The sequence below is a fragment of the Talaromyces atroroseus genome, assembly GCF_001907595.1.
Source record: "Talaromyces atroroseus strain IBT 11181 chromosome Unknown scaffold_3, whole genome shotgun sequence".
NCBI classification, from domain to species: domain Eukaryota; kingdom Fungi; phylum Ascomycota; class Eurotiomycetes; order Eurotiales; family Trichocomaceae; genus Talaromyces; species Talaromyces atroroseus.
This window is the reverse complement of record NW_017971435.1, coordinates 1,498,355-1,526,095: the sequence shown is the minus strand read 5'-3', so window position 1 is coordinate 1,526,095 and position 27,741 is coordinate 1,498,355. Positions and strand designations below refer to the sequence as shown.

The following is a 27,741-nucleotide window of genomic DNA, read 5'->3' as shown; positions in this document are numbered from 1 at the left end:
GAATATATATTTGTTTGAGCGGCAATCCGGCAAGCATGGGATTCAATGTGCCCCCAAAAGAGAATTTGTTGATGTAACCAAAGTAGGCGTAGACTGGCCGGGACCTAATTAAAATAAATTACATGCTTGTGTGCCTGGGCGTAACTTGTAACCGCAAATACGCACTAGCCCCAAAGTGGCGGACTGTGGGGGAGAGCCCCACGGGATCCGCTCTTTCTGGTCTTGTCCGGAGAAGTGCTTAGCCTTGCGCGAAGTACCAAGTAAGTCCCAAGTGCCTGCCCAAGTACAACAGCCGCACTGATCGGAAGGATTTCTCTACTGGATGGTCGCACGGAGCAGGTTACACTCTCTTCATATTGCCTGTTCCCGTTCCACAGGCCTTCGCATCTGTCTGCCTGTCTGCCTGCCGCATAGCTGAGTTTTGCCGAGTTGGTCGTGGTTACGCAGGCATTGCTTCGTTTACTGTCCTCTGCGATATGGCGTATAGTCGTAGCAGGGGAACTGTGTATATCATAGGATTTGGGGAGGGAGGAAAACCCGGAGATGAGGCCGTCCGTCACGGTGGGCCCGATTCTGGGGAGTACGGGCGGTATGGTACTGTACATTACGGATGGAGTTTGCGGGCTGACTCGCGTGCCCAGTCAGTCTCGGTTTCTGCTCGGGACGTTGCCGATGCAATCCTACCTCGTTATATTAACAGATTAACATCCCTACCCTAGGTCATCGGTGTCCGGGCTGTGGTCGGATAGTGGCGTGGCCAGCCTGCATTTATCCGTCCTCCGCGGCTATCATGAATGCACTTATAGTACAGCAGCTATACGCGGAGTACTTGCTGGCATCCTACAGAAGCGGCAAATGCCACAACGATCCGCAGCGACTCCAAAAAAGACTCTCGGCTATCATAATCCAGCAGGATCCAGTGCCGCCGAATCCCGGGAGCCGAGAGGGCAACAAAGTCGGAGAAATACCCTGGTGTCTGTGGAGACTGTAAGCATTAAGCACGTACAGTAATGGTACGGTATGTGCGGAGTACGGTATTGTCACTCGGGCATATCTCCGCGCAGGCAATACGGCCCATGCAAGGAAACCCGGGGAACCCACCTGCCCCCGTGGACTAAACAAAAACCCAGCGTTGCTCCCCAGACTGCCTGCACGCCGGCCTTTCTTGCTTCTCTGCTCGCTTTCCTGCTCTTCCACCACCAACCACCACCACCCCCTAAGAAGTACCTGCGCAACCACGGCTTTTCACATGACACCCTCGGGCTTCAAGCTTCGATTCCTCCCCCTAGTGACTACGTGACCGTGGATGTCTCGCTGTGCCAAAAAACGAAAGCAACAACTCCCCAAGCCCTCCTGAAATGCGCTCCAGCATAGCCTGCTCGCGGTGCCGCCGGAGCAAGATCAAATGCGTCAATGCCGGCATCGACACCACCTGTCGCGCCTGCGAAGCCTCTGGTAGAGAGTGCGTCTATCCTGCTCCTGCCGCCGGTGGAGGCGCCGCCAAACGCGACATCGCCGCCACGCTCGACGGCGACGATCGAAATGCCGCCGACTGGGACAATCCGAAGAGACAACGGTCGAGGAAGGCCATGGCCGCCGCCGCTGCTGCCGCCAAGGACGGTGCGAAAGGTCTGCTGGATGTCCTCGACTCGTCCGTCTTGTCCCCTAAAGTCTGGGAGGCCCTCTCCAAGTCCTTCCAGACGCAGTTCGCAACCATTCTGCCCTTCATTGACTCCACCACACTGAAGAACCAGGCCGGTCAGTTCTCTGCGTCCCAGGCAAATAACAACCCACAGAGTCCCCCTCCGCGATCTCAATTGTCGCCCTTGATTTTGCTCGGTGTCTTGACCTTAACTGCGCGTTTTCATCCTCAGCTAGTAGTCCATCATGCTCCAGCCTCCGCAGGTAACCCTTCCAATCCTTCCGCGGCATCCGAGTTTTATGCCTCTGCACTACGCGCCCGTCTCAATGGGCCTGATGGCTTGGGTCTCGTTACCCCAGATCTAGTCCATGTACAGGCACTGTTGATGCTGGCTCTGCATGAATGGGGCATGTGTCGCGGCAAGAGTGCCTGGCTTTATGTCGGTATTGCAATCCGCCTTGCTCAGGCCATGGGTTTGTCATATGAACTAGAAAACGACCCTTTTTCTGCTACTGCCTCCAGCCGGTTCTCAGCCATGAAACTGGAAGCCGACCATTACGGGATAGTCCAACGTCAGAAAGAACAGCCAGAACAAAGCTCAGACGACGTTATTATTCAAGAGACCAAACGGAGGACCTTCTGGGCTTGTTTTATCATGGATCGATGTCTCAGCAGCGGCAAACACCGGCCTCGAATGGTAAAAGTTCGGGATCTAGACATCCAGCTACCGAGTGATGATGCATTTGCATTTGGAGAACGCGTGCGCACGTCAAAATTGTCCGACAGCCCATCCCGGCGTGCCTCCAGCTTCGATGGTCCTGGCGTGCAGATTCCAAGCCTGCGGCAGAGTATGCCTTACGGCGAGGAGAACCTGCGTAATGGCTCGACAGACTCGAAAGGCTGGTCACCAGTAGCTAAACGCATTGATTCAGTGATGGATCATGATATTGACCGCTGGGAAGTGGGCGCGCAGGAGTCTCTTTTGAGTCGTGTCATTCGGGTCATCCGAATTTGGGGCAGTATCGCCAAATGGGCATGCGCTGGAGGTAGACGGTAAGCATTCTCCTTTTCCGTTGCAAGCGAAGTGAGAAGAAAAAGTTGCTAAGAATATACTAGGAATGAGTCATACGGTCCATGGCAACCCGAGTCAAGCTTTGCGAAGCTGAGAGTAAAACTTGCAGAATTTCAGGAAAACCTACCCAGAAAACTCCAATACTCGCAGCGAAGCACGGACGGACACAGTCAGAATGAGCACTCTCTGTCAGCCTACATGGTCATGCATGTAGTCTATTTCCTGTCACTGATCGTTTTGCATCGCGCATATTTGCCCTTCCTGCCTCTGCGCTGCAGTGAGCCCGTCGGTCCCCTGGACGAGCCCGCGTTCCCCCGGGAGCAGTACGCCGTGCCGGACGGCTTCTGGCGCGACAGCACCAGGGAGCTCTTCCGAGCTGCCAGGAGCATGATGGATCTAGTGATAGCTTGCCAAGAAAGAGGCGTTCTCGTCGAGACCCCACTCGTTGGATTCGCCATCTACAATGCAGCTTTCGTAGGACTCTATGCAGCACATTTCAGTTACATGGATGTCGATGGCTATCTATCCTCTAGACAATTATTGTCGCCTCCGTCGACGGGCAGTGGAATCAGCCAGCCGCAGCTGCAAACGCGGAAATCGCTTGACATATTACGTGACATGCGGCTGCGCTTGGGCCTTGCAACTGGCTGGTTCCGCACGCTAAATCGACTGCATAGCTATTTTGTGAAGGTCAAAAAGGATTACAAATATCGCTCGCGCAGCACTGACAGTGCCGATGGTCTCATAGTCTTGCGGCCGGTGCGAGAGGTCGGTCCTAGCGGGGGGTTGGATGAGTTCAAACTTCTGGAAAAGGTATTCCTCGAATTCGGAAATGTCGATGATCAGATACCAGAAGCAGGCCTGGACGAAGACGGCGTTGGAACGGTGACAGCACTTTCAGATCGGGGAGGGCTTTCTCTGAGCGAAACCGCCAGTAACGCCGTCAAGAGCGAGTCAGGCGATTCGATGATGGACGGCATTATGCAGCAAAAACGTGATCCCTGGGTGCCAGTCAACAGCTCCAAAAATCTCCCGCCTCCACCACCTCTTACTCCCTCGACTTCTGAAGCAGACCTCCCAAGATCAGAGATGGATCGTCGGCCCAGTCTTCCTCTACCATCTCGACCGCTACCGCCAAGTCAATCATCTACTTCCCAGTATTCCTTCCCATCGATACAACAGCACCACAATTCGATCTCTGCCTCAACCGCCTCACCCAGTCTACCTCCCTTAACCGCAGCAGTATCGGGCAACCAACAGCCATCGTCGTCTCAATACGCCGCAAATCCCACCCACCGATTACAGCCAATCAATTCATGGGTATCTCATCAACAGGGGCATCCGCCACCTCCTTATTCACAGTCCTTACCGCCCATCAACGCCACCCCTAGCGCAAACACTACTACCCTTCTATCCTACCCACCACCAATGCTCCCACTACCAGGTGCAGCTCTGGGCCCAAACCCAGGTTCTGCTCCTGGTCCCGGCTATGCTCCAACCCCAACATCCATGACAGACTACTCCTATCCGGTATTATGGTCTACCAGTCTCGGCGGCGACGACGTGGTTGCATTTCTCGCCGACGGCAGTTTTGAGCAAGGTCAGCCCATTCCAAGCTCCGAGGTCGGTTATTCGACTGGATGGCTGAGTGCGGTTTGGAACGAGCTTCCCTCCTAACTCGCCTATCCCATGATATTGATCAATTCTCTTGTATTATTACTATCGACATGTTCCTCCCCCTCTTTTCTCTTTGCTTTGTACTTTTCACCGGAGGCCTTCTCAGGTAGTTGGTTATATCTACTGGTTGGATTTGATGTATCGGAATGAAATATGAGACGGAAATGGAATGGATGAGATTTACCACACCCTCTCTCTATTTTCTCGATCTCTCTTAAGCCTATCTGTTGTTTTTGTTCACATACCATTGATGCCCATCAGTCCTGCGAACTTTGTTTATTCTGGCGCAAATGAGCTTAATTGATTAACGAGTTTATGACCATCTGCTTTCTTCTTCCTTTTTCAGTTTTCAATGGGTTTCTTTGGCTGTATATCTATGTCATGTATGATATGATTTTATATGATATGTGATAAGTGATATGATAGCAACGAACATACATACATACATACATCGATACGTTTCTCTCTATTCTCGCCTTGGTTCCAAGAGTCAATCAATGATTTGGTTTGTTTCATGATACTTTCTCCTACCTAGGCTGTCTCATAAGAGAACGTGGGTGGTTGATTTGTGGATTAGTATGCGCGGCACGCCACTTTATGCAGCACTCGAATAAGCAAGTGAACGTATGAATATACGTATTATGATAACACTTAGTTAAAAAATAGATATTTTCCTCAAATCTCGCACCCTGTTACCTAGCTAGCTGTGTCAGCCGTCTGCTACACAAGTGCTACCTCACTTATTCCATCTCAACGACCTAAATTCCGATCAATCTCTTCCCAATAGTTCTATTCTTGTAAGTATGAATGAATGTACGTAGTAGGTGTATAAGCATCCGGGAATATTAATCGTATTTCTTTTCCTATCCTCTTCCTTTTCGTTCACGTTCACATTGAATCAATATAATCCAATCCAACAACTAAACAACATATCATATGTACATATACATCATGTCGTGTCATGTCATGTCATGCCATATCCATGCATCATCATCATAATAATACACACAATAGATCCCTCCTTTCCATGCTTTCATGTGGATCAAATTCCTTCTTTCCTCCCAATTGACAACAAATGCCGGCGCTTTCTTCTTCTTTCATTCAAACCTCATTATTCCCCTCCGCTGCTGGTAAGATATCAGGGAATACAAATTTCACCAAGGTGGAAGGCCAAAAAAAAACAATTAAATAAAGTAAAGGGGAACAAAAAATAAAAGGTATCCAATATATAGGGCCAAAAAGAAGACAGAACCTGTGGAAAGAGATAATAAAGGCATGAAAAAAATATTCGACGCTCGTCCATTTTTTTGTTCGTCATTTTCGTTTGTGTATACAGATGCAAGAGGGGAACAAAATTACAGATATGAACAGTCGTGGCTGTACTCAAAAAGAAAAAAAGAAAGAAAATAGTTGGGAATAACAAAGAATAATAGATAATAACAGCAGCGGAGAAAAGGGCCGTACAGAATCAAGCAAGTGACTAAACAAAAGTGCCGGAAGGGGAAAAAGAGAGTAAACTCAACATGAAAAATGGAGATCATAAGATGCTTGTTGTGGTAATATCATGTATTGAAAAGGAAGAAAAAAGAAGAGGACAGGGGAAACGGTTAATACGTAGATGTTCTTTTCCTTGTTTATAGACTAACTCGCCAATCTAGCGAAATTAGCGAAATTGTCCTGGACCTCCACCAAGCATTGCTCCTCGACCATCCCCGCCGTTGGCATGCGCAAGCATCTCCAGAAGATGTCTAGAAGATGGCGGGTGTCCCGATGAACCCCCTGCAGCACCACTAAAGCCGCCGTTTTGCCCACCACTAGCGTTGAGCATAACCTCCGGATTAAGGTGCCCCGGCATAAAATTGCCAGATGGGGGCGGAGGTCCATTCATGTTCATATAGCCTGGAGGAGGTAACATGCCTGGGGGGAGACTGAAATTGCCTCCGGAAACATTACCACGTAGGAATGCCGGGTTTTCGCTTGGTGGTGGCATATTAAGCCCCGGAACTGACAGCGGATTTGTCAAAAACCCCGGATTCATGCCCTTATTCGGATTCGGAATACCAGGCGGAGGTCCTAATGCTCCTCCCAATCCTCCTTGTTGAGGTGGTATTTGTCCTGGCCATCCCGGATGAGATGCAGGCACATGTGCGAATCCTGGAGGACGTTGAATGTTCATGTGGGAATGGGGTACCTGAGGGTCCCTCCCTGCACCCGCGACACCGGGAGTGGTATGGCCTGCTGCTTGGGATGTCCCCGGGAATGGCGGCATCTCGTCGAAATACCGCATCTGCAAAGGTCCGTTGACCGGTGGTTTTCTCACCTGTTGGCCTTTCAGTTCAGAGTCTGGTCGCTGCATGTTGGCAATTGCAGGGTCGTCCAAAAATGCCTGGTTTCTCGGTACTTTCTGCATGCCTGGTGGCCGTGACAACAGGTCGGGGACGTTTAGAATACCAGGAGTGTGACCACCTTGTGATAACTGAGTTGGCGGTGGCGGCGCATTTCCATGTTGCGGTAATGTCGGAGAAGACATATTCACTTGCTGCATGAGACGAAGGAGGTGTTCACGATCCTGAAATTGTGCCTGCGGCTCCCGAGAGGGCAATAGAGTCTCCATTCCAGGCGGAGGATGATGCATAGCGCGGGAAGTTACATTTTCTTGGGCAGCTGCCATCATTTCATCTTGCCGATTCATCGGGTTCCTGCTTGGGGATGGTAAGCCGGGAGGTGGTGGTGTTGGACGATGATCCTGCTCGTTCGAAATATACGACGGTGGACGAGGCTGCCGAGTAATGTCCACTTGAGGAGTTGTGTTGCGGGATTTACTGCCTCCGAGCATCTGAAGAATACGCTGAAAGCCTTCCTGGTCAGCATCGGTAGATGCCGGGCGACCAGGTTGAACCAAAGCTTGCACTGGTTCGGTTCCTTTGACAGAAGTATCTGGTGGGGGACTGAATAGTCCCGCGAATCTAGATGACTTCGATGCCTTTGCCGAACCCGGATCCCTCTTGATCGATTCGGGGGGTGCTAATGTAGTGGCAGCATCAGATACCGTCTGTTTGCTCTCGCCAAGTAGTCCAAAAAACCTGTCGAAGCCGGCATCAATTGGTAGGTGGCTTTTACTCGATGCAAACAGCTCCCCATCCAAATGGTTCGTTTCTACTTTTTGATCATCCGGGCTGGCCTGCCCAGGTATAGCCTCGGTCCTTTCATCGGCTTGCACTGGAGCTGTAGAGCCTGCCTTCATTCTCTCTTTCCAGCGTTGGAAATCTTCTTGTGTATGAGTCTGCTTAGGTTCATCATGATCTGTCGAATCCATCCACTCAGGATCTTGCTCCATCCTGGTACCTCGATTCCAATCACGGTCGGGCAGCTGTCTTTCACGTCGCCATTCCCGACTTCGCATAAAAGGTTTTTCTTCTTCGAGCTCGGCACTTTCACCACCCATGGTCTCGTCTCGAAACCAACTTTGTTCATGCCTACCTCTGGGAGGTGCATCCCTCTTAACAAAGCGCCCTTCTTTATCGAATCGGCCATCTTTGTCTTTCAGACTTCGGTTAAACCCACTTTCATCTAATTTGTCTCGTGCTTCCCATCTACTCGTGTCACCGTTGCGTTTCGCTCGCTGATCAGTCTCGTTTGGTCCGAATGTACGGCGTTGTCGTCCCAAATTCCAGTCCTCACGGTCATTTCGACGGCCATTGGCGTCCCCGGATTTTCCTTCTCGCTTTTCCAAGTCCCGATCCGATCCTTCTCTATCCTTAATAAATCTGTCTCGGAAATTGAAGCGATCGGCCTTCTTTTCTTCAATATCATTATAACGCGACGGCCGTTCCGTGGTATCATAGGAGCCCTTGCCATGAATTCGCGAAGCAGAGGCGAATGCTGTCCTGGGAGGTCCTAAAACAATGTCCTCTAGAAAGCGCACAGAATATTAGTTACCAATGACAGGACAAAGAGAAAACCAAAACCAAAACCAAACCAGAACAGAACAAAAGTGTTGGAATCTGCAAACAGACCTGAATTCGAATTCCTTGAGATATGCCGTGGTTCGAATAAACTTGGTCTACGAGGCGTTGTGGTACTATCGGCTTGGTTTTGGTCTCGGTGATTCTGCTTTCGTGCCGTCGGATCTGGGATCGGTCTATAGTATCAATCATCTAATTAGTTCTGCTGTTCAATAGCCTGACCGAGTCTGACATCTGTGTGTATGTGGTATCTATCTTACCCCATCCATTCTTCAAGCGGTGGTAATTTATCGGGCCTTATGACTAGCGGAGAATCGCGAAGCCACAAAAGCTCCTCGATTTCATAACGGCGCGCCATGAGTAAGGCGCCAAAAAGCGTGGATTTGTGAATGTCGTTTGATTATATTTCAGGACTGGGCATAGTTAAAGGTGGCAAGTCGGATACTAGAAGTTCTGGATATCAACAATGCTTGAAGGGAGCGGAGTTCCTCATTCATTCATCCATTCACTCATGCAGGTCACAATTGGATCATGAGATTGGGTCGTCTGAACTGCTCCAAGAAGTAGAGGCAGGGTTCAAGGCCTGAAATATCGAGGTTTGGTAGGTGGTCAATGCACGCTGAGCGAGGAGAGGTGTTCGAGTCGGAAAAGTGAGGTGGCAATGAAGAGTCAGTAGCGAGAAAAATAAGATACGTGGCGCATGTACGTTAGAACGTATAGTTTAGAAGTTGGATTTGGTGTGAAAGAAAACCCAGTCTGGTCAAGAGAGAGAGGGAGCGATGGAAAGAGAAGGTGATAAAGTTGAGGAAAGTAGCGGGCGCAAAAGAGGCAGACCGCCTGCCCTGCAGGGTCTCTGCCGTCGGCTACGGTGGAGCGGTGCGGTGCCCAAACGGGAAGTCTTTCTTTCTCTTCTTTCTCCTTGTTCTTTTTAACACTGTCACGGCATAACTTCTTCGCCGTGTTCTACTTCGAAGATGCCACACTGATATCTAAAATAGTTTATTGATTTATAACCAGATCTAAAGACACTGTGTCCTGCTATTGACGGAAATCAAGGAGACATATCGTACAGCATCGACGCAATCTGCCGAGCAGAAGCTCTACATGCTGACTGCTTCCTTGATAGTTGCAGATGCCCAATGGCCGCTCCACTTGTCCACTCTGTCGCGATCGCTCGATTCATAAATAGCCTGCTCTAGCTCCCTTAAAAGACCCATCGTGTACGTGTCAGAAGAAGCTGCTACGCAACTCTGAATCCAGCTCAGAGCCCCGGCGCGCGTTATCAAAGTTGTACCACCGTGAATCTGTGTAGCATTGAAAACGAGGTGCAGAATTGTCTTTTTCATTGCTGCGTTCACTGTCGGAGCCTTGTATAGCAACAAAATATGCTCGAACACATTTGCACGGCGATAGATGTCTAGATCCTGTCGCATGAATCAGTACGGCGGTGCGGTAGATTACATATTCCATCACATCGCAATCACTTACCTGTGAACTTTGCAGCCCCCTGACAAGCATGTCCAATAGCCATTTCACTTCTTCGTGGTGTCCCTCGTCGTCTTCGGGCTGATGCAATAAGATGTGGTCAATCCAATATGATGGAATTTTGTCTACCTCCCAAGACGGCCGTCTCTGAAGATATCTGTTAACCTTTCCATACATCTTGTGGAGCGGATCGTTAAGGACCATTAAGCAGCTGACGCTGCACTGTCCAACAACAAATGGCAGACTGGACTCAAAGCCCAGCTGGTTTACGGTCTCACGTAGCTCTCCGAGAAGAAGATAGACCGATCTCCATTCAGCATAGTTTGATTCCTAACATAGTCATTAGTATTTAGTCTTTAGTTCTGTATATATCGTACCTTCAGTTTCGCCATGAGACGTGTGACAGCCGCAAATGCTTGACGCCTAATCTCTTCGTGCTCGGAACACAGACACAGCATGAGATCGCTGATTCGACCTTGCTCAATTGCAATATCTATTTCTTCCTTTTCCCATTTATACAATCCCGCATGGTCTTTACTTTCAGAGGGAAGTGGGCCAAACACGTCCAATAGCCCAACCGAAGTAGTATGTTTAGAGGGAGCACTTGATTTGGATCGGCCGTCAGGATCAACGGTTTCTGGGCTCTTGTCATTGTCCTTCTCACTGCCCTTGAGCGATTTCTTGAAAATAGACTTCGTCTTCTTGCTCTGCGAGAGCTCATAGAGGCTGTCCCGTACATTCTTGAGTGCCTTCTTGTCCTCTCCTGCCAATTTCAACAGTTTTAGTAGAGACGCTATCCAAGACGCCACAGCCTGTTCTTTTTCCGTGTCGTCGGTTTTTAAAACAAATGGCCATTGTTCAAGAATGCCGGCGACCAAAAGACTCAAAGCTGCTTCGCTGTCATTAAGTAGCGATGAAGCGAGGTCTTCGTAGTGAACAGGCTTTTTTGCGATACGACATAGGCAATTGTCTAAAAACGATAGCTGTAGAAGCAAATCCTGTTGTCCTGAGTCTTTCAGGCTAGCAATCAAAGCATCAAACGGGCCATTCGATGCTGACAAGATTCCTTGCTCCACCAGCACACTTTCGAGCAGCTCACACAATTGTTTAGCGTCATCTCTCCCAATCGCTACTTTCAAGATAGAAGTAAAAGCAGACAACTGGAGCGAGGCTTAAGAAAAGTTAATAATCCTGGTGTATCAAGTTCATGGCACGAAACTTACCTGGCTGTTGCCACCAACGCATAGACGCTGACCGATGTGCAATATGTAAAGTATTCTGCAGAAGACCAATGGCTGCTTCCAAATCCTCATTTGAAAGACTGGAATCGTCCAATAATTCAAGAACCTTCACCATGATGAGAGTAACATCAAAGTTTTCCTCAGCGGCGATTGACGGAATCACATCATGGAACACAGCTAGCAATTCCATGACAGCTCCCTGCTGATGAATATCTTCAGGCACGGTGCGTTTGAACGTAAGTATAATATCCTTCATCGAAGGACAACGGTTGACGAACTCCATGACTAACTTTGATGCTGCTTGTTCCCAAAACGGCTGGTAGCGGCCATGATCGCTATTGAATTCCTTTAAGACAGTTTGCAATTTCCGGAAGGTAGCCGTGAGAATTCGGATGGCGAATAGCGTGACAATCGAATCGCTAGTTTGATTTAGACATCTGGTCAAATTTTTAGAGTTGAGAGGGCGCGGTAAAATATTCTCAATGACGATTGAAACTGGGGGAGGCAGCGTGGCTATTTCTTCCCTCGATCCAAATCTGGCAGGAACGGCACTTTGAACAGTAGAAAATAAAAATGCGGATTCTCCTAGCCATGTGGATGTCGCTTTGGGCTCTGCGGTAAACATTATTCGTTTCGTAAAGAAGTCTGCAACGAGTTCCGGCGCAGCCTTGAATATTTCGAGCAAAAGTTCCATTTGCAACGTATCAGATTCCGGACGCAATACCTGGGTGAAAGCTGACAAGGTGCCATTGCGTACTGGAATGCTTTCCCTGTACTTGTCCTGATACAAAGGGGCATCCAGTCCTAGATCAATGTACTCCTCATCTTCAGTCAGCGGAAAGTTCGCGTCACCTCCAGGAGGATACCAGCCATTCTGCGGGAGAAGAACACCCATTTCGGGGACTATGCAGATCTGCAATAGAATTTTGTGTATCTCAGCCGGAACGGAGATCTCTGACTCTACGTCTTCGTTGTCTTTATCGTATCCGTAGAGGGTAACCAATCGCTCCAGGTTCCACTTGTTGAAGAATCGTGACTTTGTGACCCGAGGAAGAGACGTATCATGCGCAATGTCTCGATCAATTGCTTTGATAATATCGGTTACAAGGTCCCGAGGATCGCGACGAATAAACTCAAGGAAAGCTCTGATGACCTTATGCTGTTCAATGAAGTCAATCTTTGCCGGGCCCTGCAAAAACCGTATGTTGGCCAACACATATCGTTGTGCATTCCTCCGAAGAGTGGATTTCTTGCTAGAATCTGCCGATGATTCGAGCTGGGTCTTGCTAGGAGTGAGGAAGTGTTCCAATCGTTTAAAGGTAGTCTCTCGGTTCAAATAGACCAGTCGAGAGACTGCGCCGCCATCAAAGCTGACGACCTCGGTAAGTAGACGAATGCATGGCGATATCAGGTGCTCCTTGGCCTTTGGGGCAGTCAAATTTCGATTGATTAAACGTAGTTGGTCCTTCTGCAGTAAGCTCTTGCACAGACTAACGCCGAAATCTCTGAACTCGAGTCTAGTGGAGATGGTCTTCAGAAGCTGGGCTAGTACTGAAGGCGCAATCACAAGAATATTCTCGTGATTAGTGCTTTCTGCGAAATTCCAGGTCTGGAGTAGATCTGCCAGGCATACTCCATCCTCGACTCTTGAGATCTGCGAGTCGCAAAATGACTTCAGGATTTGAAATTTCTTCTCTTTCTCATCTTCCACATTTGATTGACTGATAGAGGAGAGAAAGTCCTTAAATGCATTAAGGCCTTCATTTTTGTTAGACACTTAGCAGAAATATAGGAAAGAAAATGGTAACCCACCTCGAAGAGCATCAAGTTTGGCATCCTGCCTGAAGTACAGCAGATCGTTCAAATCCTTATGAGAAGATATTTCGACCCCGCCATTGCTAGGAGCGGCGGTTTCTGTAGATATTCTGCGCCGCTTATGCCGGTGCTCTTGAGAGAATTCCGACGCCATGTTTATGCGTGCGAGTATAAGGATGGAGTTGAGGTTGAGCAAGGAAAGGAAAGCGCCAAACATAAAATTATTTTAGACTAGGACTTCTTTTGCGTTGATTGGCTCGGGATTAGTTTAGAGCCCCGCCGGTAATGCTCCACTTGGCCTTTCCCGTTGAGGCTAGTGAATTATTAGTAATACTAAAGCTGTTTAACCCGCTACGTATTAGTTAGCTTTTGCTATATCAGAAAGAATACATCGCCTTCATTATTATATGTGATTAATTACTTACTACCTACGAGGGACAGACAGCAACAGAGTCAAAGTCGGGTACCGGGAGACTCCATGCTCTGAGTCTGAACCTTTGCGTCGTAAACAATTTGGATCACTCGAAGTCAACAGCCGTTAAACAGGCACGTAGAAGCTGAGATGATTCCGCAATGTAAGAGGGTTGTTGATGCCGATTATGGTCGGATACAGCTTACAGGACAACCTTTCCCTTAGCTTTACCAGTCTCCTTCATTTTAAATTGCTGTGAAAGGATGGAGAGGCGGTAAGCAATTTTTGGCTTTACGAAGCATGCGTTTAGCTCCCTCAAACCACCGCTCCAACATTCTGAGATCATTCTTTTTGTACACCTTGGCCATGTAAGTAGGCAAGCCTTTCCGTCGAGTAGGTAGCTGTATCTGTTAGTCGGGGACATGGCTATCTAATCGCTTGTCCCCCGATGCATCAACCATTCTTGTTTCGTAGAATCTGACTCGTAACTGGATTGCACTCTAGCTTGATGAACTGAAGGCCCCATGCGCGGCTCGGATCGGCCAGGTATCCTTCCTATGCTTGCATTACTCTGAATACCGACGAATTTCGTTTATAACTTCCCATTGGCTGGACAACGCCTTTTCGATGGATTTTTGAAGAAGGCGGATCTTTTTGTCTTCTGTTAGTGCGAATTTTGGTGTATCAAAATGTTTTTTGCAATACTTGGTGTTGGGCCATTTATTAAGTTCGTGTTCATGTTTTCGCGCGGATGCAGGGTCTCTAAATGTATTCTCGCACCCAGTCGTCGGCTGTCTGTTAGGCTGGGTCTGACAACAGGAAATGAAGTTGATGGAAGATGCACTTGCAATGGTTCTGGTGAGTAACTTGAAGGATGGGACTGATACGTCTGGCACAATAGTCCAAACTGCTGTCGGCATTCATACAGAGTTCGACCTAGGCTGGTGTAAGCATCAAAGCATAGAACCAATGATTATAATAGCAGGTTGTCCTGGAACCACAGGCACTAGTGGTGGCGGTTATTATTATAGCTTAGGGAAGTGAATTTTTTCCCTAGTCCGGTTGAATGAGTTTGTATATAGTTCGAGGATAGCAACGCACGATGAGAGGATCTTTGGAAACGCCTATATGACATTGTCATGCTTTGATTTTATGTGATGTTCAAATGGCGTCTTTGTTAATATCACCATAAACCATCTCTTCAGAGACATAGTGCTGGTCAGCCGGTACATTGTATAATATAAATCAAACGACTGACCTTGACTTTCTCCTCGATGTGACCCATCGTGGCTGTCTTGTTTATTACAGCTGAATGATAAAGAACTGCAGGAAAGATTGATAGGTATCAATGAACCAATGCGCGTTGATACTTGCTCCCTGGTACGGCGAAGTTTTGCGGGTGTGGCTATGGCTGCGAGAGGAGAAGAGGGAGGGCATGATTGATATATATGAATAAGTTTGTTTGTTTGCGGGAAAAGCCTGTGGAGGAAGTATAGAAGAATGAAAGGGTCTTGTGTAACACCCAGGGAAAAATAGCCCCAACAAGTCCAATCCTTTCTTCGGTGAACTAGGTTATCGCTCCCTCGCAGTGGAATGGCTTAGCGCTAAAGATGGAGCTGCTTAGAGTCGCAATGAGGGTAGGGCGAACCCTAACCAGTTGCCCTACTTCAAAACGAAAACAGAATCAGCCAATCATGTAGCATATTTATACACCTCCGATTAAAGCTCTAGCACCTGCAATCGCCAATATCGACATTTTAAGATTTCTCGGCTTACTCTAGCGTACATTTCTATGATAAAAAGGAGAATTCATAGCTAGGAACAAGTAAACAGCAATATTTTCGTATATGCTGCAAGTAAAATGTTCGGGAGATGTTGGCAAGCTAATGTACAAGAGCCACGTCTAACCCCATGTGCCTCCACCACCTCCACGACCCTGTTTTCTTTGGCTCGAAAGTCGCCAATCATCTGGAGCAGCGAACCGATTATGTAGTGGTTGAATTCGCTCTGCCTTTTTGCGCTTAGACAGACCCGCTGCCACTTTGAAGAATGTTGGTGCTGCTTCAACAAGCCACTATAGAGAAATGTAAGTTAGCATTCACCAAGAAGAAGTGATTTCTAGATATTGTGCATTAAAAACATACCTTTGGATCAATGGCGGACGTGCAGTGCATGTATTCGCGGGTCGTATTTATCAACGTGAAGTAGATAACATGCTCAGCCGGTTTACCAAACAATGCCGAATTTGGATGCAAATATACCGGGGTCCCTTCAACTAGAGTCTTATACCCTTCTTGATCCTTTCTTGCGGCGTTACGGAAAAAACCTGCGCAGAGGGCTTTCCGGACTTGGACCGTGTTGCGCCCACAAGACACGAGGCGATGATGATGGCGATCCATGATTTGAATCAGTTGTTTTCGTACATCTTGCACTCGACGCATCTGTCTTGCTTGAATATAGTTCTCAAAGCACCAAGCATTATTGAAGTTAGATTGTTTCCAAGCATTGTAGACATTCAGTAATGTAAGATGATCGCCGTGAGGATCATGGAACTTGGCTTTCTTTTGGTCCGCCTGTTGTTGCTTCTCCTTTGGCCGATAGAAGACTGTTTGAGCACCAGAGAGCATGGCTACAATGGATAGCATTTCCTCTGAGCACCCCATTTCCGCGCTGGTGATGAGAGCCTTAGCAAGTTCAGGCGCGAGAGGAAAATCACAAATCCGTCTTCCCAAGCGATTTATGAGCCCTTCCTCGTCTAGAGCACCGAGGGAGTAAAGCCCCTCTAAACTGGCTAAAAGTGTATTGGTAGGAGGGCTATCCATAAAATCGAAGTGAAGTAGATCGTTGATACCCATCGCTTTAAGCATGAGAATCGTGTGGGATAGGTTCTGACGTTGAATTTCAGGGATAGGTGTTGGTAGCATTTCTGATTGATATGCTGCCTCTGTATATAATCGGAAGCACTTGCCTGGTTGAGTCCTTCCAGCTCGTCCAGCTCTTTGTTTTGCTTGAGCTTGAGAAATAGGTGTAACCACCAACGAGTCCATACCTAGCTTCGGATCGTACACATTCTGCTTCGCAAAGCCTGGGTCCACAACAAACACAATGCCATCTATGGTTAGAGAAGTTTCCGCTATGTTGGTGGCGAGGACTGCCTTCCTTTTTCCCGGCGGTGCAGGTTCGAAGACTTTCGATTGAACCTCACTTGGTAGCGCCGAATAGATGGGCAAGATAACAAGTTCAGGGACATTAGGTCCCAGAGCCTTCATTCGTTCGTGTAAAATCTCGCAGCTCGTGTCAATCTCCTCCTGGCCCGTTAGAAAGACTAGAATATCACCAGCAGGCTCCGTTAAGTGTATCTGAAGAACTGTGTCCAAAGCACTCGTCAAGTAGTCTTCTTCTGGTTGGGTTGAATACAGGATTTCAACAGGATGTATTTTTCCAGGTATGGAGAAGATAGGAGCGCCATTAAAGTATTCCGAGAACTTGTCGGCATCAAGGGTTGCGGAGGTCACGATGAGCTTGAGGTCGCTGCGTGACTTCAAAGTTTTCTTCAAGAGTCCAAAAAGTACGTCTGTAGAAATCGTCCTTTCATGGGCTTCGTCCAGGATAATCACGGAATACTTTTTGAGATCTGGATCAAGTAGAATTTCTCTCTGCAAGATTCCGTCTGTCATATACTTTATCTTGGTTTCTGGGCCAGTGGAGTCATCGAAACGGATGGTATATCCAACCTCTGCACCAAGACGACAACCAACTTCCTCTGCAACACGCTTTGCAACTGACAGTGCAGCTACACGACGTGGTTGTGTACATCCAATCATGCCGTTATTTGCGTAGCCAGCTTCAGCCAGGTATTGTGTTAACTGGGTTGTTTTCCCGGAACCTGTGTCGCCCACGACAATCATCAACTGGTTATCCCGTACAGCATCAAGTAGTTGTGTTCGAAACTTGAAGACCGGCAGACCCTCTCGTTGTTGCTTCATGGTCAGGTTTGTTCGTTTTCCATAAGATATATCTTTGCTTTGAGTAGCCCTCTTCCACTCTGGGACGGCGGTGTCGGGCTGACCGCCCTGAGCAGAACGCAGATCGGATGCGAATTTTCTTTGTTCTGGGTTGGCCATGGGATCCTCCCATTGTGCATGTAGGTCAAAACCAGCTGCTTGTTCAGCTGCCTTCTCCTGAGCTTCCTGCTGTCGTAGCTCTCGGCGTTCTTTAGCCAAATTGGAACCAGACATGGCAGCGCGGTTGAGACTTCCTTCGGCAGCTCTAACAACTCTGATAGGTGATAATTCTAACGATTGTTTGGTCTGGCCAGCAAGGAAAGGCGGCTCCTCGTCACGGACTTCAATATCAATGTCGACCTCTTCTTCAAACTCACCCTGACCTGTCAAGGTGTCATGATACTCTTGGTCAATGTCAGGATAATCCGCTGCTGATGCAGCCCCCGAGGCAATGAGTTGCTTGATTTCCCACCTTTCTGGGGATGTGAGTCTCTTTCTGTTCCTCGTTGAGTTGCCATTCATATCTCCTTCGACTACAGGAACGTCGGAGCTGAGATTTCCATAGCGATCGTTTGAAACGGTTCCCGCCAGTATCTCCATATTAGCACCAGATGCGAGTCGTTTCTGAGGGATGAGGTCGCGCCCGGTTTCCTGGTCAACTTCCTTCATGGAAAGGCCAATTCGTGAACCTTGGATGCTAATAATTTTGACCTTTACCGGCTGGCCGCGTGAAACAAGATCCGAAGGATGATTCACTCTTGCTCCCGCTTGCATAGCAGAAACATGGACTAGTCCATCTACTTTCCCTCGCACACCCTGTAAATTCACAAACGCGCCGAAGTCCTTGATTCCCGTAACACGACCATCGTAGATTTTATAAAGCACTGGCTGATTGTCAAGTTCGGGGGTTGGCGGTCGGCGGAAGTGATCGTCCTCCCGATCGCGTCTCGAACGGCGCTCGTGCCCATTTCTATATTCCTTTCTGTCGCTTGTCTTCCTATGTCGTTCAGGACTGCGGGATCGAGATATGGACCTCCGCCTTTCCCGTCGATAGCTCGTCGAATCATAATCCCCGTAATCTGGACTTCTGCTGCGTTTCCTGCTGGTTTTGGTAGATTGCGAAACTTCGTGACGATCTTCTCGCGACTTCCCTGCCAACCCTTCGAGCATCGCGAAAGTGTCGTCCAAGGCATCATCCTCCAATGTTTGAACTTTATCCGGTATTGCTAGTCCCTTGAAGACACGGGATTTCCTCTCGATAGCGTTCAAGGCTTCCATATCATCATCCACGCCGTTGTTCTCAGACCCCGCGGGCTTTTTATTCTTGTATGAAGGGTGCATTGTCAAAATAGCGCGATCAATACTCTCAATCAAACTTGGCGGAAAATCCGCCCCCAGGGCATCAAGCCCATCCTTGAAGTTTGCGAACGAGCCGCTCTTCAAATGTTGATCGATCACGAACTCGGCTAAGGTCTTATCGTTGATTCCAAGATGGTTTTGGAGTTCCGTCGTCACGCGCGACACGAGCGACAAAAGCTCCAAAGACTCAAGATCATCCATTTTGCGGTGTTGATCACGTCCACCTGGATGGTGGGTGAGGCCAAAGTGTAGACCTTTAACTGTCCAGAGCGGCTCGAATGGTCGCGGAAGGAGTGGCGGAAAAATTAGTTGTTGCGGCGAGCTTAATCCTTTCCGCGCCACAGCCCGATAAGATAAAGCTGCCACTCACGTCGCTTCTCATCTGGAGCATGCTCAAATATCCACGAAGTCATGTCGCGGCCAACCTACGAAGATGAAGACTACTTTGTACCTCTGGAGGATCAACGCGTCTTTGGCGCTGGAATAAAGAGAAAACGAGTCCCTTTCGTTCGAGCGTCCGACGATCTCCGAACGACGTCTGCTCCTCCAAGCAATGAACCTGTTACCAGCGTCGCCGACCAATACCTCGCTATTGTGATGTCCAAGAAACACAAGAAGGATTCAAAGGATGCAAAAATACAGGGAAACGGAGATATATCCGTACCTGATGGTCGGAGCGCCTCGGAGCCAGTCTCATCGGTAGCGCCGTCTGAGAGTACCATCACTGAAAACGAGAACAGCGCAGACACGCGAATAAAAGATGCCGCCACGGCCGCTCATGCTGATTTGTGTGAAGTCTGCAAACTTCCCGTTACTGTGGTGGACAGCATGAAAGGGGGCCCTAGCCAAGTCGAGGCGACATCATCCATAACGCCCAGAGAAACGCCACATGAGGCTTCAATTGTTCACCAAGTTTGTTTACAACATTCACATCCGCCATCCCATTTAGATCGTAATCGGCACGGACTGCGATATCTTGCATCTTACGGCTGGGACCCTGATAGCCGTACAGGTCTGGGCGCGGAAGGCCGCACCGGTATACTACAGCCCATCAAACCCAAAGTGAAAACAACTACCTCCGGTCTGGGCATTAAAGCTGAAGATGAAGAGGCTATTGCTGCCAGTAAGAACTTGCGAAAGCAGCAGCAAGAACAACGTCAAAAGCTCAACGCGAAACAAGTGCGCCTTGGGCAATTGGCAGACAAAAAGAAAGGGGAAAAGTTGCGCGAATTATTCTATGCCAGCGATGACATTCAACGGTATTTAGGTGGCACTTAAAGATTCTTTGAGGCACCGAAATTATAGTACACGGATTGATTAGAATTAGAATGCACAAGCCATGAGTTTTCTTCACTTGATATGGACTTTCCCACGTTTGATGCCCAGCCGTTTATTTCACTTAGGGTTAAGAATCTATTGTCTGCGCCGGCTAGATGCTCACCCTTGTGAATGAGAAAAAGTCATATATCGCATCAAAGACATGGTATCAGTGGAGCAAACACAATTACAGAGAAATTGGCCGCCACCGAGAAGAGAGGAAAGCCAAATGCGCTGAGCATCTTTGAGAAGCACGAAGTTTTCATGTAGAGCTATACATGCAATTGTTCGTAGTATGACTTTTATCTGAAAAAGTGATGTTTCTTTTTTTCCTTCTCTTTCTTTACCTTTCCACTAGGTGGCGGGGGATTTGCGGTCTGTGGTGGCTGTGGTGTTTGTGCGTTAGACCGATCAGAGTTCAGGGACATATTTGCCATGGCAGCAGTAGGAGCAGCGTGGGCGGCTGAAGGCTTAACGGCTGCCGGTGGCGGCGGATCCTTTTCAAAAAGATGCGCAGGTGCTGTTGGCTTCGGCCTCTCTGCTGGTATGTCGAGTCGCCTTTTGTCTACGCTCAAATCGCCAAGTTGGCGGAGGAACAGTCCTGGAGTCAGCATATGTGACGTAGCCAAGAAGACATCCTTGGAAGAAGATTGAGAAATTTCGTAGCATGTTCGTGCTTCTGCATATGTTGCTCCGCCAGCCACAAAGACTATTATGCGTTGCCGAGGCTGGTCCCCTGATCCCCTTGTGCGAGCCCAAGTGGGCTTTGCGCTTCGCAATGATGACTGTGAGATTTGTTCGCGCATCGCACCTTCAGACTCTGTCTGAGGGCGGGTGTATGGAAATACAGTAGGATCCAAGGTGCCCCTAATTTGTTCCTCAATCATCCTCTTCACGTTCGGCTCAAAACGCGAAAGACTAACGTCCTGTTCCTGTGTTGCCGTGGGTTGTTTTTGTGGGAAGAGTGGTTGGCATGCAGGTTTTGTGTCTTTCAATGGTTTTTGGACTCTAGCGCCTAGAAGATCAAGGTTATAAATGACCTCTTCATCCTGCTGAGGAAGCTTTGCATGAGCCACCAGTTTGCGAATATCGCCTCCAAGTAAGCCATCACGGTACATTAAATACATAATAATGAGCCGCAAGCGATCGGAATTGATGATTGATTGTTCGTCTAGAAGACGAACGAGCTGAATGGCAAGATTCTTTGGTTTCTTGTAATCCTCATCCAAGCCAGTAGCGAGACTCTATATTTCAGAGTTAGTAGGCATATTGCTTCTACTTGTTCGAATTCTAAAAAGGACGCACCTGTTCCACTGAGCTAAGCTCTAGTAGGTTGCGCTCTTGGAAATATTTCATGCACTCTTGTGCCATATTCAAATGAAGCGTGTAGGCATTTTTCCCTTCTTGGAAATCCGAAAGACCTGCCAGCATGTCCTTGATAGTGTTGACCGTGACATTGGAGGCCCTGGAGAAACATACATGTCAGCAAAAGATCATGACGCCCGCTATTTTTACCACTCACTCGTCCGCGAATTGCGGGTTTGCTGCTCGGAATTTAGCGAAATCATCGGCTAATCTTTCCAGCACATCTTTCATATGGAGATGCCTATAGTCAACCCATACGCGATCATGGTCACCTATTTCCATGTCTTTAACCTCCTCCTTCGGGCTGCCTTCATTGATTACTGTTTTATACGTAACTTTATCACCTTCTTTGATTGGAAGCAAATCATGAGCCATGGCTTGATAAGTGAACTCGTGAAGTAACGGAGAGAAAAGATCCATAGATCTGTCGGCGATTAGAAGAACGGCTCTCGGTCTTGGATTTTGTGGCGGAAAACCCCGATTCATGCCGGCATAGCGATCAATTTCATCCTGCACGAAGCGTGCTAAATGGGAGCATAGAACACTGGCCTCGTGGGTAGGCGTCCGGGGTCGGTAGTACCGAATAACAGGATATTCACCTAGGACCACACAAATCGAGACAATCTATTTCCTTGTTAGCATAGATGAAGTATGCTAGCTAGTGCACCCTGTGGAAATACCTCACCTTCCTGGCTAGATCTTCCAGATGCGCTCGTACTAAATTGTTGCAGCCTGGATGAAAAAGAACAGGGAAGCTCCACGGATCACGGAAAGTAGCCACTCTCGATTCTCGAGGATAAAAGTCAACGTTTAACGTATGCATAGCAGCAATCATATCTCGGGTCATTGGAGACCGGTCCAATCGGGAGCGCTGTTGAGGATCCAAAACTGCAGGCATAGGTTAGAGAGGACCGGCATCATCTGCCATCAGGCAAATCGGGAAACTCAACTCGCTGTCCAAACCACGAAAGATCTTCGATAGCGGCGGCGCTCTATATCAGCCATAAGGCAATCTATAATATGTGGTAGTGGTGACAGAATATACAGCGCGTCCATATCCTGGTTGGCCGGCCGGCGATGCTCAATCTGCTCAACATCTAGGTTCATTATAGTCGCTCAGCGGGAAGCTCTAACAATCGCAGCAGAACTACTGACTCGTCACATTATGGTTTAAAATATCGTCTTCCTTCACCGTATTATCCAGGAGCTTCCTACTCTTCTCGTCTACGACGAGAACTTTCCACTGAAAGGAGCTCGATCAGCTGGGAGCTGAGACAACAAGCGGCATCTGATACGTACGTCATTTCCTGCAGCATGGCGAATCGCGTCTAGAATGACTACAAGAATAATCCAGTTAATTGAGCACAAACAGACAAGGAGGCCGAACCAAGTGAGCTCTAAATGCTTACTGTCGCGTTGAATGGTGATCAAGGAAGACGCCATTCTGGCAAGCCAAGCCTGAGCCGTTTATAGAATTGGCTGATAGCTGGCTCGCTCAAGAAGCTGGGCAAGTCTGGGTAGCCAGCGCTCAAATGTATATGTGCGAAAGAGGACAGGTGACAAAAGAAAAAACCATGCCCTCCCCTGAAACGATGATGGCTTGACTCGGGAGGGAGAGGAAGAGGAGTTCCCCACCATGCAAGTACTACAGCAATTATGGGTCTTGCTGTTTTAGGGGCCCGCATTAGTGGCGGCTGCGGCTGCGGCAATCGCGATTCGCCCAAGGATAAACCCAGGCTCCGAGGCTAACTGCTCTGGGCCAACCAAAAAAAAAGGAAGGTTGATCTTGCCTTCACTGACAACAATGGCATAATGACCTGGTAGACCGCATCCAAATACCAGATCTGTCCCCTGAAGTATCCTGCACGCACTTGCGCATGTTGATGCTGAAGCTGGAACCTCTGAGTTGATGCGCACCTTGCATTATTCATGCAGATGCCGCAGCTATGGACATTCAGAACAGGCGAGTGCCTGTCCTGTTCGTTTCGGCCTCGAGGTTTTGCCGCCACATTTACACGGCCGTTTACATCGACTCCATCTTTGTCGAGGGTCGTAGCTAAAAGTCGAAAAGTACTGCCTTTTACCTTCAGTCCCTGCCCTTCTGACGCTAGCTAACCAGTACCAGCCCAAAGATTTTCATTCTTATGATCGACGGAATTCGCGCGTTTTCGTCTCCGGCGACCTTCGAAATTTAGGGAGCAAACATTTTTATCCTGCAGTGGAAAGTGCATTGGCAGATGTACAAGAAACACTCGGCCCTTCCCATCCACTGCACCGAACATGGAATGCGTTTTATCGACGAATCACCCAGGCAGCGCAATTGCAGGCCGATCTTGATACTCCTCCAAAAGGCGATCTACAAACCTTGAGGACGTCGCTTTATCGGGCTTTTCAGAAGAGCGGAATCAAAGGCATTCGAGAAGAATTATATATAATACAAAAGAATGACGAGTTCGCCTCGAGCTATGGAAATCCGCATCTTGAAGAGCAGAAAAAGGCAGTGGATCTTCGATATCCAGCAGAGTGGTATCCGCACACTCGGTCGATGCAACGAACTATTCATCTTCACGTGGGGCCCACAAACTCCGGAAAGACATACCGTGCTTTGAAGAGACTTGAGCAAGCTCAGCGGGGGTTCTATGCCGGGCCGCTTAGATTACTAGCCCAAGAAGTATACTCTCGCTTCACTGCTGACGGGATACCATGTGCTCTAGTCACTGGGGATGAAGTCCGCATTCCAGACTCCCCGCCTCGAATTTTCAGCAACACCGTAGAGATGGTGACCTTGAGCCAAAATTTCGAAGTCGGTGTCATCGATGAAATCCAGATGATTTCTGATCCGGATCGAGGCTGGGCTTGGACAAAGGCATTTTTGGGAGCTAGGGCTAAAGAACTACATGTTTGCGGTGAAGAGCGCACCGTACCATTAATCAAAGAACTTGCCAGCCTCACTGGCGATATTTTAGAGATACATCGGTACCAAAGACTGAATCCCTTGAAGGTAGAATCCACCAGTCTCAGGGGCGATCTTCGGAAACTTCGAAAGGGAGACTGCGTGGTTTCTTTCTCGAGATTAAACATCCATGCTCTGAAAAATGAAATTGAGAAAGTGACTGGGAAACGAGCCGCAGTCGTGTACGGTGGTCTTCCAGCAGAGATTCGCACGCAACAAGCCAATCTTTTCAACGACCCAGACAACGATTATCATTTCCTAGTGGCAAGCGATGCTATTGGTATGGGCCTTAACTTGTGAGTATCAATGCATCTAATGCCGCGTACCTTTCCTCAACTGACACCATTCTTAGAAAATGCAAACGTGTTATTTTTCAGACTTTGATCAAAGGTGCAAAGGGCAACCTAAAAAGGATCAGCATTCCACAAATCAAGCAAATTGGAGGGCGCGCCGGTCGATTTCGTGCTGCTAATGAGACACAAGAGCCGAATGGTTCGCAGGAACCTAATGTGGGATTGGTGACGTCTCTTGAAGACGTTGACTTACCATATATACAGCGGGCCATGGAATTTGAGCCTGCTCCTCTCACGGCGGCCGGTATAATTCCTACGGATACTGCATTTCAACGCATAGCCCCTTATTTTCCGGCTGAAGTCCCATTTAAGTTCCTCGTCAATCGTGTCTTCTCCTTAGCACAAACCCACCCACTCTTCTTCATGTGCAGATCGCGGGCGCAGATTGCATCTGCTGAAATCATCGATCGTTCCCACCAACTGAATATTGATGACCGGCTTATATTCATGGCAGCACCGATCAATGACAGTGACCCTGTACTGCAGAGGACCGTCCGAGGATATATCCGAGCTCTTGCCACTAATAACAGCGGCCGTTTGCTCGATATTCCGGAGATTAATCTAGAAGTTCTCGAACTACCTGTCTCTGGCAACAGGGAGTATCTCAACGATCTTGAAAGTCTACACAAGTCACTGATCATATACCTGTGGCTCAGCTATCGTGTCGGAGGCGTCTTCACAGATCGAACCCTGGCCATGCATGTCAAGACCATGGTCGAAGAGCGGATGATGCGAGCTCTGGCTGAATTTTCTGCCAACAAGAAACTACGAAGAGATGCTTCGCTCCGTCGGCAAATTGTCTTGGAACGTCGCAACGCTGAGCAAGAGCGGTTGCTATCAGCTACCGAAGGCAGCAACGAGACAAGTGACCCTAGTTCCGATGCGTTTGACATGCCTATAGTGGAGGATACATCGTCTCACAATGAAGCACAATCAAGAAACAGCATTGCAACAGTTTGAACGGAATCTGACGGTGAAGGTTTATACCTTGTATCATATTTTTATAAGGAGTTTTTGAGGATTGTTGATAGCCCTGTACATTATTAGGCGTTATAGACCTGCATACCTGCCAAGTCAACTGAGCACATCCCTATCTTTTATTTCCTGATGCTGAACTAGTATCACTAGCAGTACAATTTTCTCGAATATCATATTCAACAGTTTCGCAGTATGAAGTGTTAGAATCATAGTGGGTCCAGATCATAACACTAGTCCAGATGAGGAAAGGCGTCCTTTTTTGAAGCATAGGAAAATAAACCGTGCTACGTACCTCGCCGTTCACCTTCCCAATCAGAAGTCTATACCACAATGCCGATTCCTATCATATCGCATGTGCTGAGTGAAGGGCTCTCTGCTGTTCCCCATGTATACACGGTCTTCAAGTGGACTGCGGTTGCGGCCATCGTGGCCCTACTGAAATACTACTTCGGCGGTGCTCGCAATACCTCCGAGCGACTAATGCACTCGAAGGTGGTGATGATCACGGTATGTCTAGGGATACATCCACATATACGCAAATATATACAAATAACTTTTTCTTTGTCTAATAAGAAATACAATAGGGCGGCACATCAGGTATCGGAGCCTCTATAGTCCACGACCTCGCTTCACGCGGAGCTCAAATCATCCTGCTCACGCAACACGCACCTTCGGACCTATTCTTAGTCGACTACATCGAGGACGTGCGCCAATCAACAAACAACGAGCTCATCTACGCCGAACAAGTCGATCTAACATCTCTCCACTCCATCCGAAAATTCGCTACGAAATGGGTCGACAATGCTCCGCCACGGCGACTGGATATGATCATCCTCTGCGCGAATACCCTCAAACCATCGCGGAGCGGTAAACCACGCTTGACGTTTGATGGTCTAGACGAGGAATGGCAGGTTAACTACCTGGCAAACTTTCATCTGCTGAGTATCCTGAGTCCAGCCCTTAGAGCCCAGCCGCCGGATAGAGATGTGCGGATTATTTTTGCCACGTGCTCAAGCTATATCGGTGCTACGATGGATTTCCAAAGGACAGAGGGAGTGGTGAGCAGTGCGGCGACAACGGGGATTAAGAACAAATCCAAACCTGGCGCCAAGAATGCATCATTATCAAGAAAAAACAAACGCAACAGCAGCGCAGCAAGTATGTACGGCATGACGAAGCTTTCTCTCATGATATTCGCAAAAGCGTTCCAAAAACATCTATCATCCTACAAACGACCGGATCAACAACCTATGAACGCGCGGGTCCTTATCGTTGACCCAGGCTACAGCCGCACACCAGGCACACGCCGTTGGCTCACAGGCGGCAGTTTATGGGGGCTTTTGGTCTATCTCATTCTCTGGCCTGTATGGTGGCTCATCCTCAAATCACCACACGCAGGAGCCCAAAGCTTTCTGTACGCGGCTATGGAGGCACGCTTCGGCCGGAGTGCAGGCGAGCATATCGGCGGCGGATGGCTAATCAAGGAGTGTCGCGAAGTCGAGTGCCTGCGCAAGGAAGTCGACGATGTTGACGTTGCCAAGGAGCTATGGGAGTTTAGTGAGCAGCAAATTCAAATTAAGGAAAAGGAATCTGCCAAGAGGCGTGCGCTAGAAAAGGCGCAGAAAGAGAAAGAGGAGGAGGACAAAAAAAGGAAACAAAAAGACGAAGAAAAGGCAAAGGCGCAAACTAATAAGAAAGAAAAGGTTGACAACAGCAACAACAATAAGAATAATAGTAAGTCGCGGCCGAACAAAAATCGGAAATGAGAAATAATGAAATAGATCAAGAGCGATCACCTAACTACTTGTGTACGGATAATCTGTGACATGTTTACATAGATGAATAGATTAAACCAGCTAGTTGTATAATACACAGATGGGCCTCGGGCAAATAGAATCAGTTTAATTTCCTACTATCGAAACATAATGCTGGCAAAGGAACTGGATCAAATCGTTTCTGTACTGCATAACATGATTCTCAATCTATTATTTATCTACAGCACTAACCAGACAGGAATCAACTAGCAGGCTTCGTCTAAAAGCCAGAGAGTGTGTGAAACAAAAAATCATTCGCTGACTTTGGCGTATAAAATGGTTCATTTAG

The 27,741-nt window shown here is 48.2% G+C and overlaps 8 protein-coding genes across 8 annotated transcripts, besides 1 other annotated feature; 4 read left to right on the top strand and 4 right to left on the bottom strand.

Annotated features, from left to right (window-relative positions):
• Positions 1–1,358: 1,358 nt before the first annotated feature.
• UA08_03560 (hypothetical protein) lies at positions 1,359–4,391 on the top strand (the record flags this gene model as incomplete). Its single annotated transcript, XM_020265873.1, has 2 exons — positions 1,359–2,695; positions 2,759–4,391. 2 exons carry the CDS (start codon positions 1,359–1,361, stop codon positions 4,389–4,391), a joined length of 2,970 nt encoding a protein of 989 aa, XP_020121031.1.
• Positions 4,392–5,319: 928 nt separating this feature from the next.
• Positions 5,320–5,372: a repeat region (Identified by RepeatMasker using a combination of RepBase library and repeat library created with RepeatScout).
• A 682-nt stretch (positions 5,373–6,054) lies between these two features.
• On the bottom strand, positions 6,055–8,714 carry UA08_03559 (hypothetical protein; the record flags this gene model as incomplete). Its single annotated transcript, XM_020265872.1, has 3 exons — positions 6,055–8,303; positions 8,408–8,532; positions 8,617–8,714. 3 exons carry the CDS (start codon positions 8,712–8,714, stop codon positions 6,055–6,057), a joined length of 2,472 nt encoding a protein of 823 aa, XP_020121032.1.
• A 742-nt stretch (positions 8,715–9,456) lies between these two features.
• Positions 9,457–13,051, bottom strand: UA08_03558 (hypothetical protein; the record flags this gene model as incomplete). Its single annotated transcript, XM_020265871.1, has 5 exons — positions 9,457–9,780; positions 9,845–10,171; positions 10,219–11,012; positions 11,065–12,840; positions 12,895–13,051. The coding sequence occupies 5 exons, from the start codon at positions 13,049–13,051 to the stop codon at positions 9,457–9,459; spliced, it is 3,378 nt and encodes a 1,125-aa protein (XP_020121427.1).
• A 2,161-nt stretch (positions 13,052–15,212) lies between these two features.
• On the bottom strand, positions 15,213–18,873 carry UA08_03557 (Pre-mRNA-splicing factor ATP-dependent RNA helicase prp22; the record flags this gene model as incomplete). The annotated part of the gene is made up of 2 exons (XM_020265870.1): positions 15,213–15,383; positions 15,454–18,873. 2 exons carry the CDS (start codon positions 18,871–18,873, stop codon positions 15,213–15,215), a joined length of 3,591 nt encoding a protein of 1,196 aa, XP_020121426.1.
• Positions 18,874–19,083: 210 nt separating this feature from the next.
• On the top strand, positions 19,084–19,950 carry UA08_03556 (hypothetical protein; the record flags this gene model as incomplete). Its single annotated transcript, XM_020265869.1, has 1 exon — positions 19,084–19,950. One exon carries the CDS (start codon positions 19,084–19,086, stop codon positions 19,948–19,950), a length of 867 nt encoding a protein of 288 aa, XP_020121433.1.
• Positions 19,951–20,144: 194 nt separating this feature from the next.
• UA08_03555 (hypothetical protein) lies at positions 20,145–22,797 on the bottom strand (the record flags this gene model as incomplete). Its single annotated transcript, XM_020265868.1, has 6 exons — positions 20,145–20,261; positions 20,337–21,233; positions 21,295–21,454; positions 21,512–21,978; positions 22,654–22,691; positions 22,764–22,797. The coding sequence occupies 6 exons, from the start codon at positions 22,795–22,797 to the stop codon at positions 20,145–20,147; spliced, it is 1,713 nt and encodes a 570-aa protein (XP_020121432.1).
• Positions 22,798–23,300: 503 nt separating this feature from the next.
• UA08_03554 (hypothetical protein) lies at positions 23,301–25,620 on the top strand (the record flags this gene model as incomplete). Its single annotated transcript, XM_020265867.1, has 3 exons — positions 23,301–23,406; positions 23,445–24,603; positions 24,660–25,620. 3 exons carry the CDS (start codon positions 23,301–23,303, stop codon positions 25,618–25,620), a joined length of 2,226 nt encoding a protein of 741 aa, XP_020121435.1.
• Positions 25,621–25,968: 348 nt separating this feature from the next.
• UA08_03553 (hypothetical protein) lies at positions 25,969–27,404 on the top strand (the record flags this gene model as incomplete). Its single annotated transcript, XM_020265866.1, has 2 exons — positions 25,969–26,145; positions 26,223–27,404. The coding sequence occupies 2 exons, from the start codon at positions 25,969–25,971 to the stop codon at positions 27,402–27,404; spliced, it is 1,359 nt and encodes a 452-aa protein (XP_020121434.1).
• Positions 27,405–27,741: the final 337 nt, after the last annotated feature.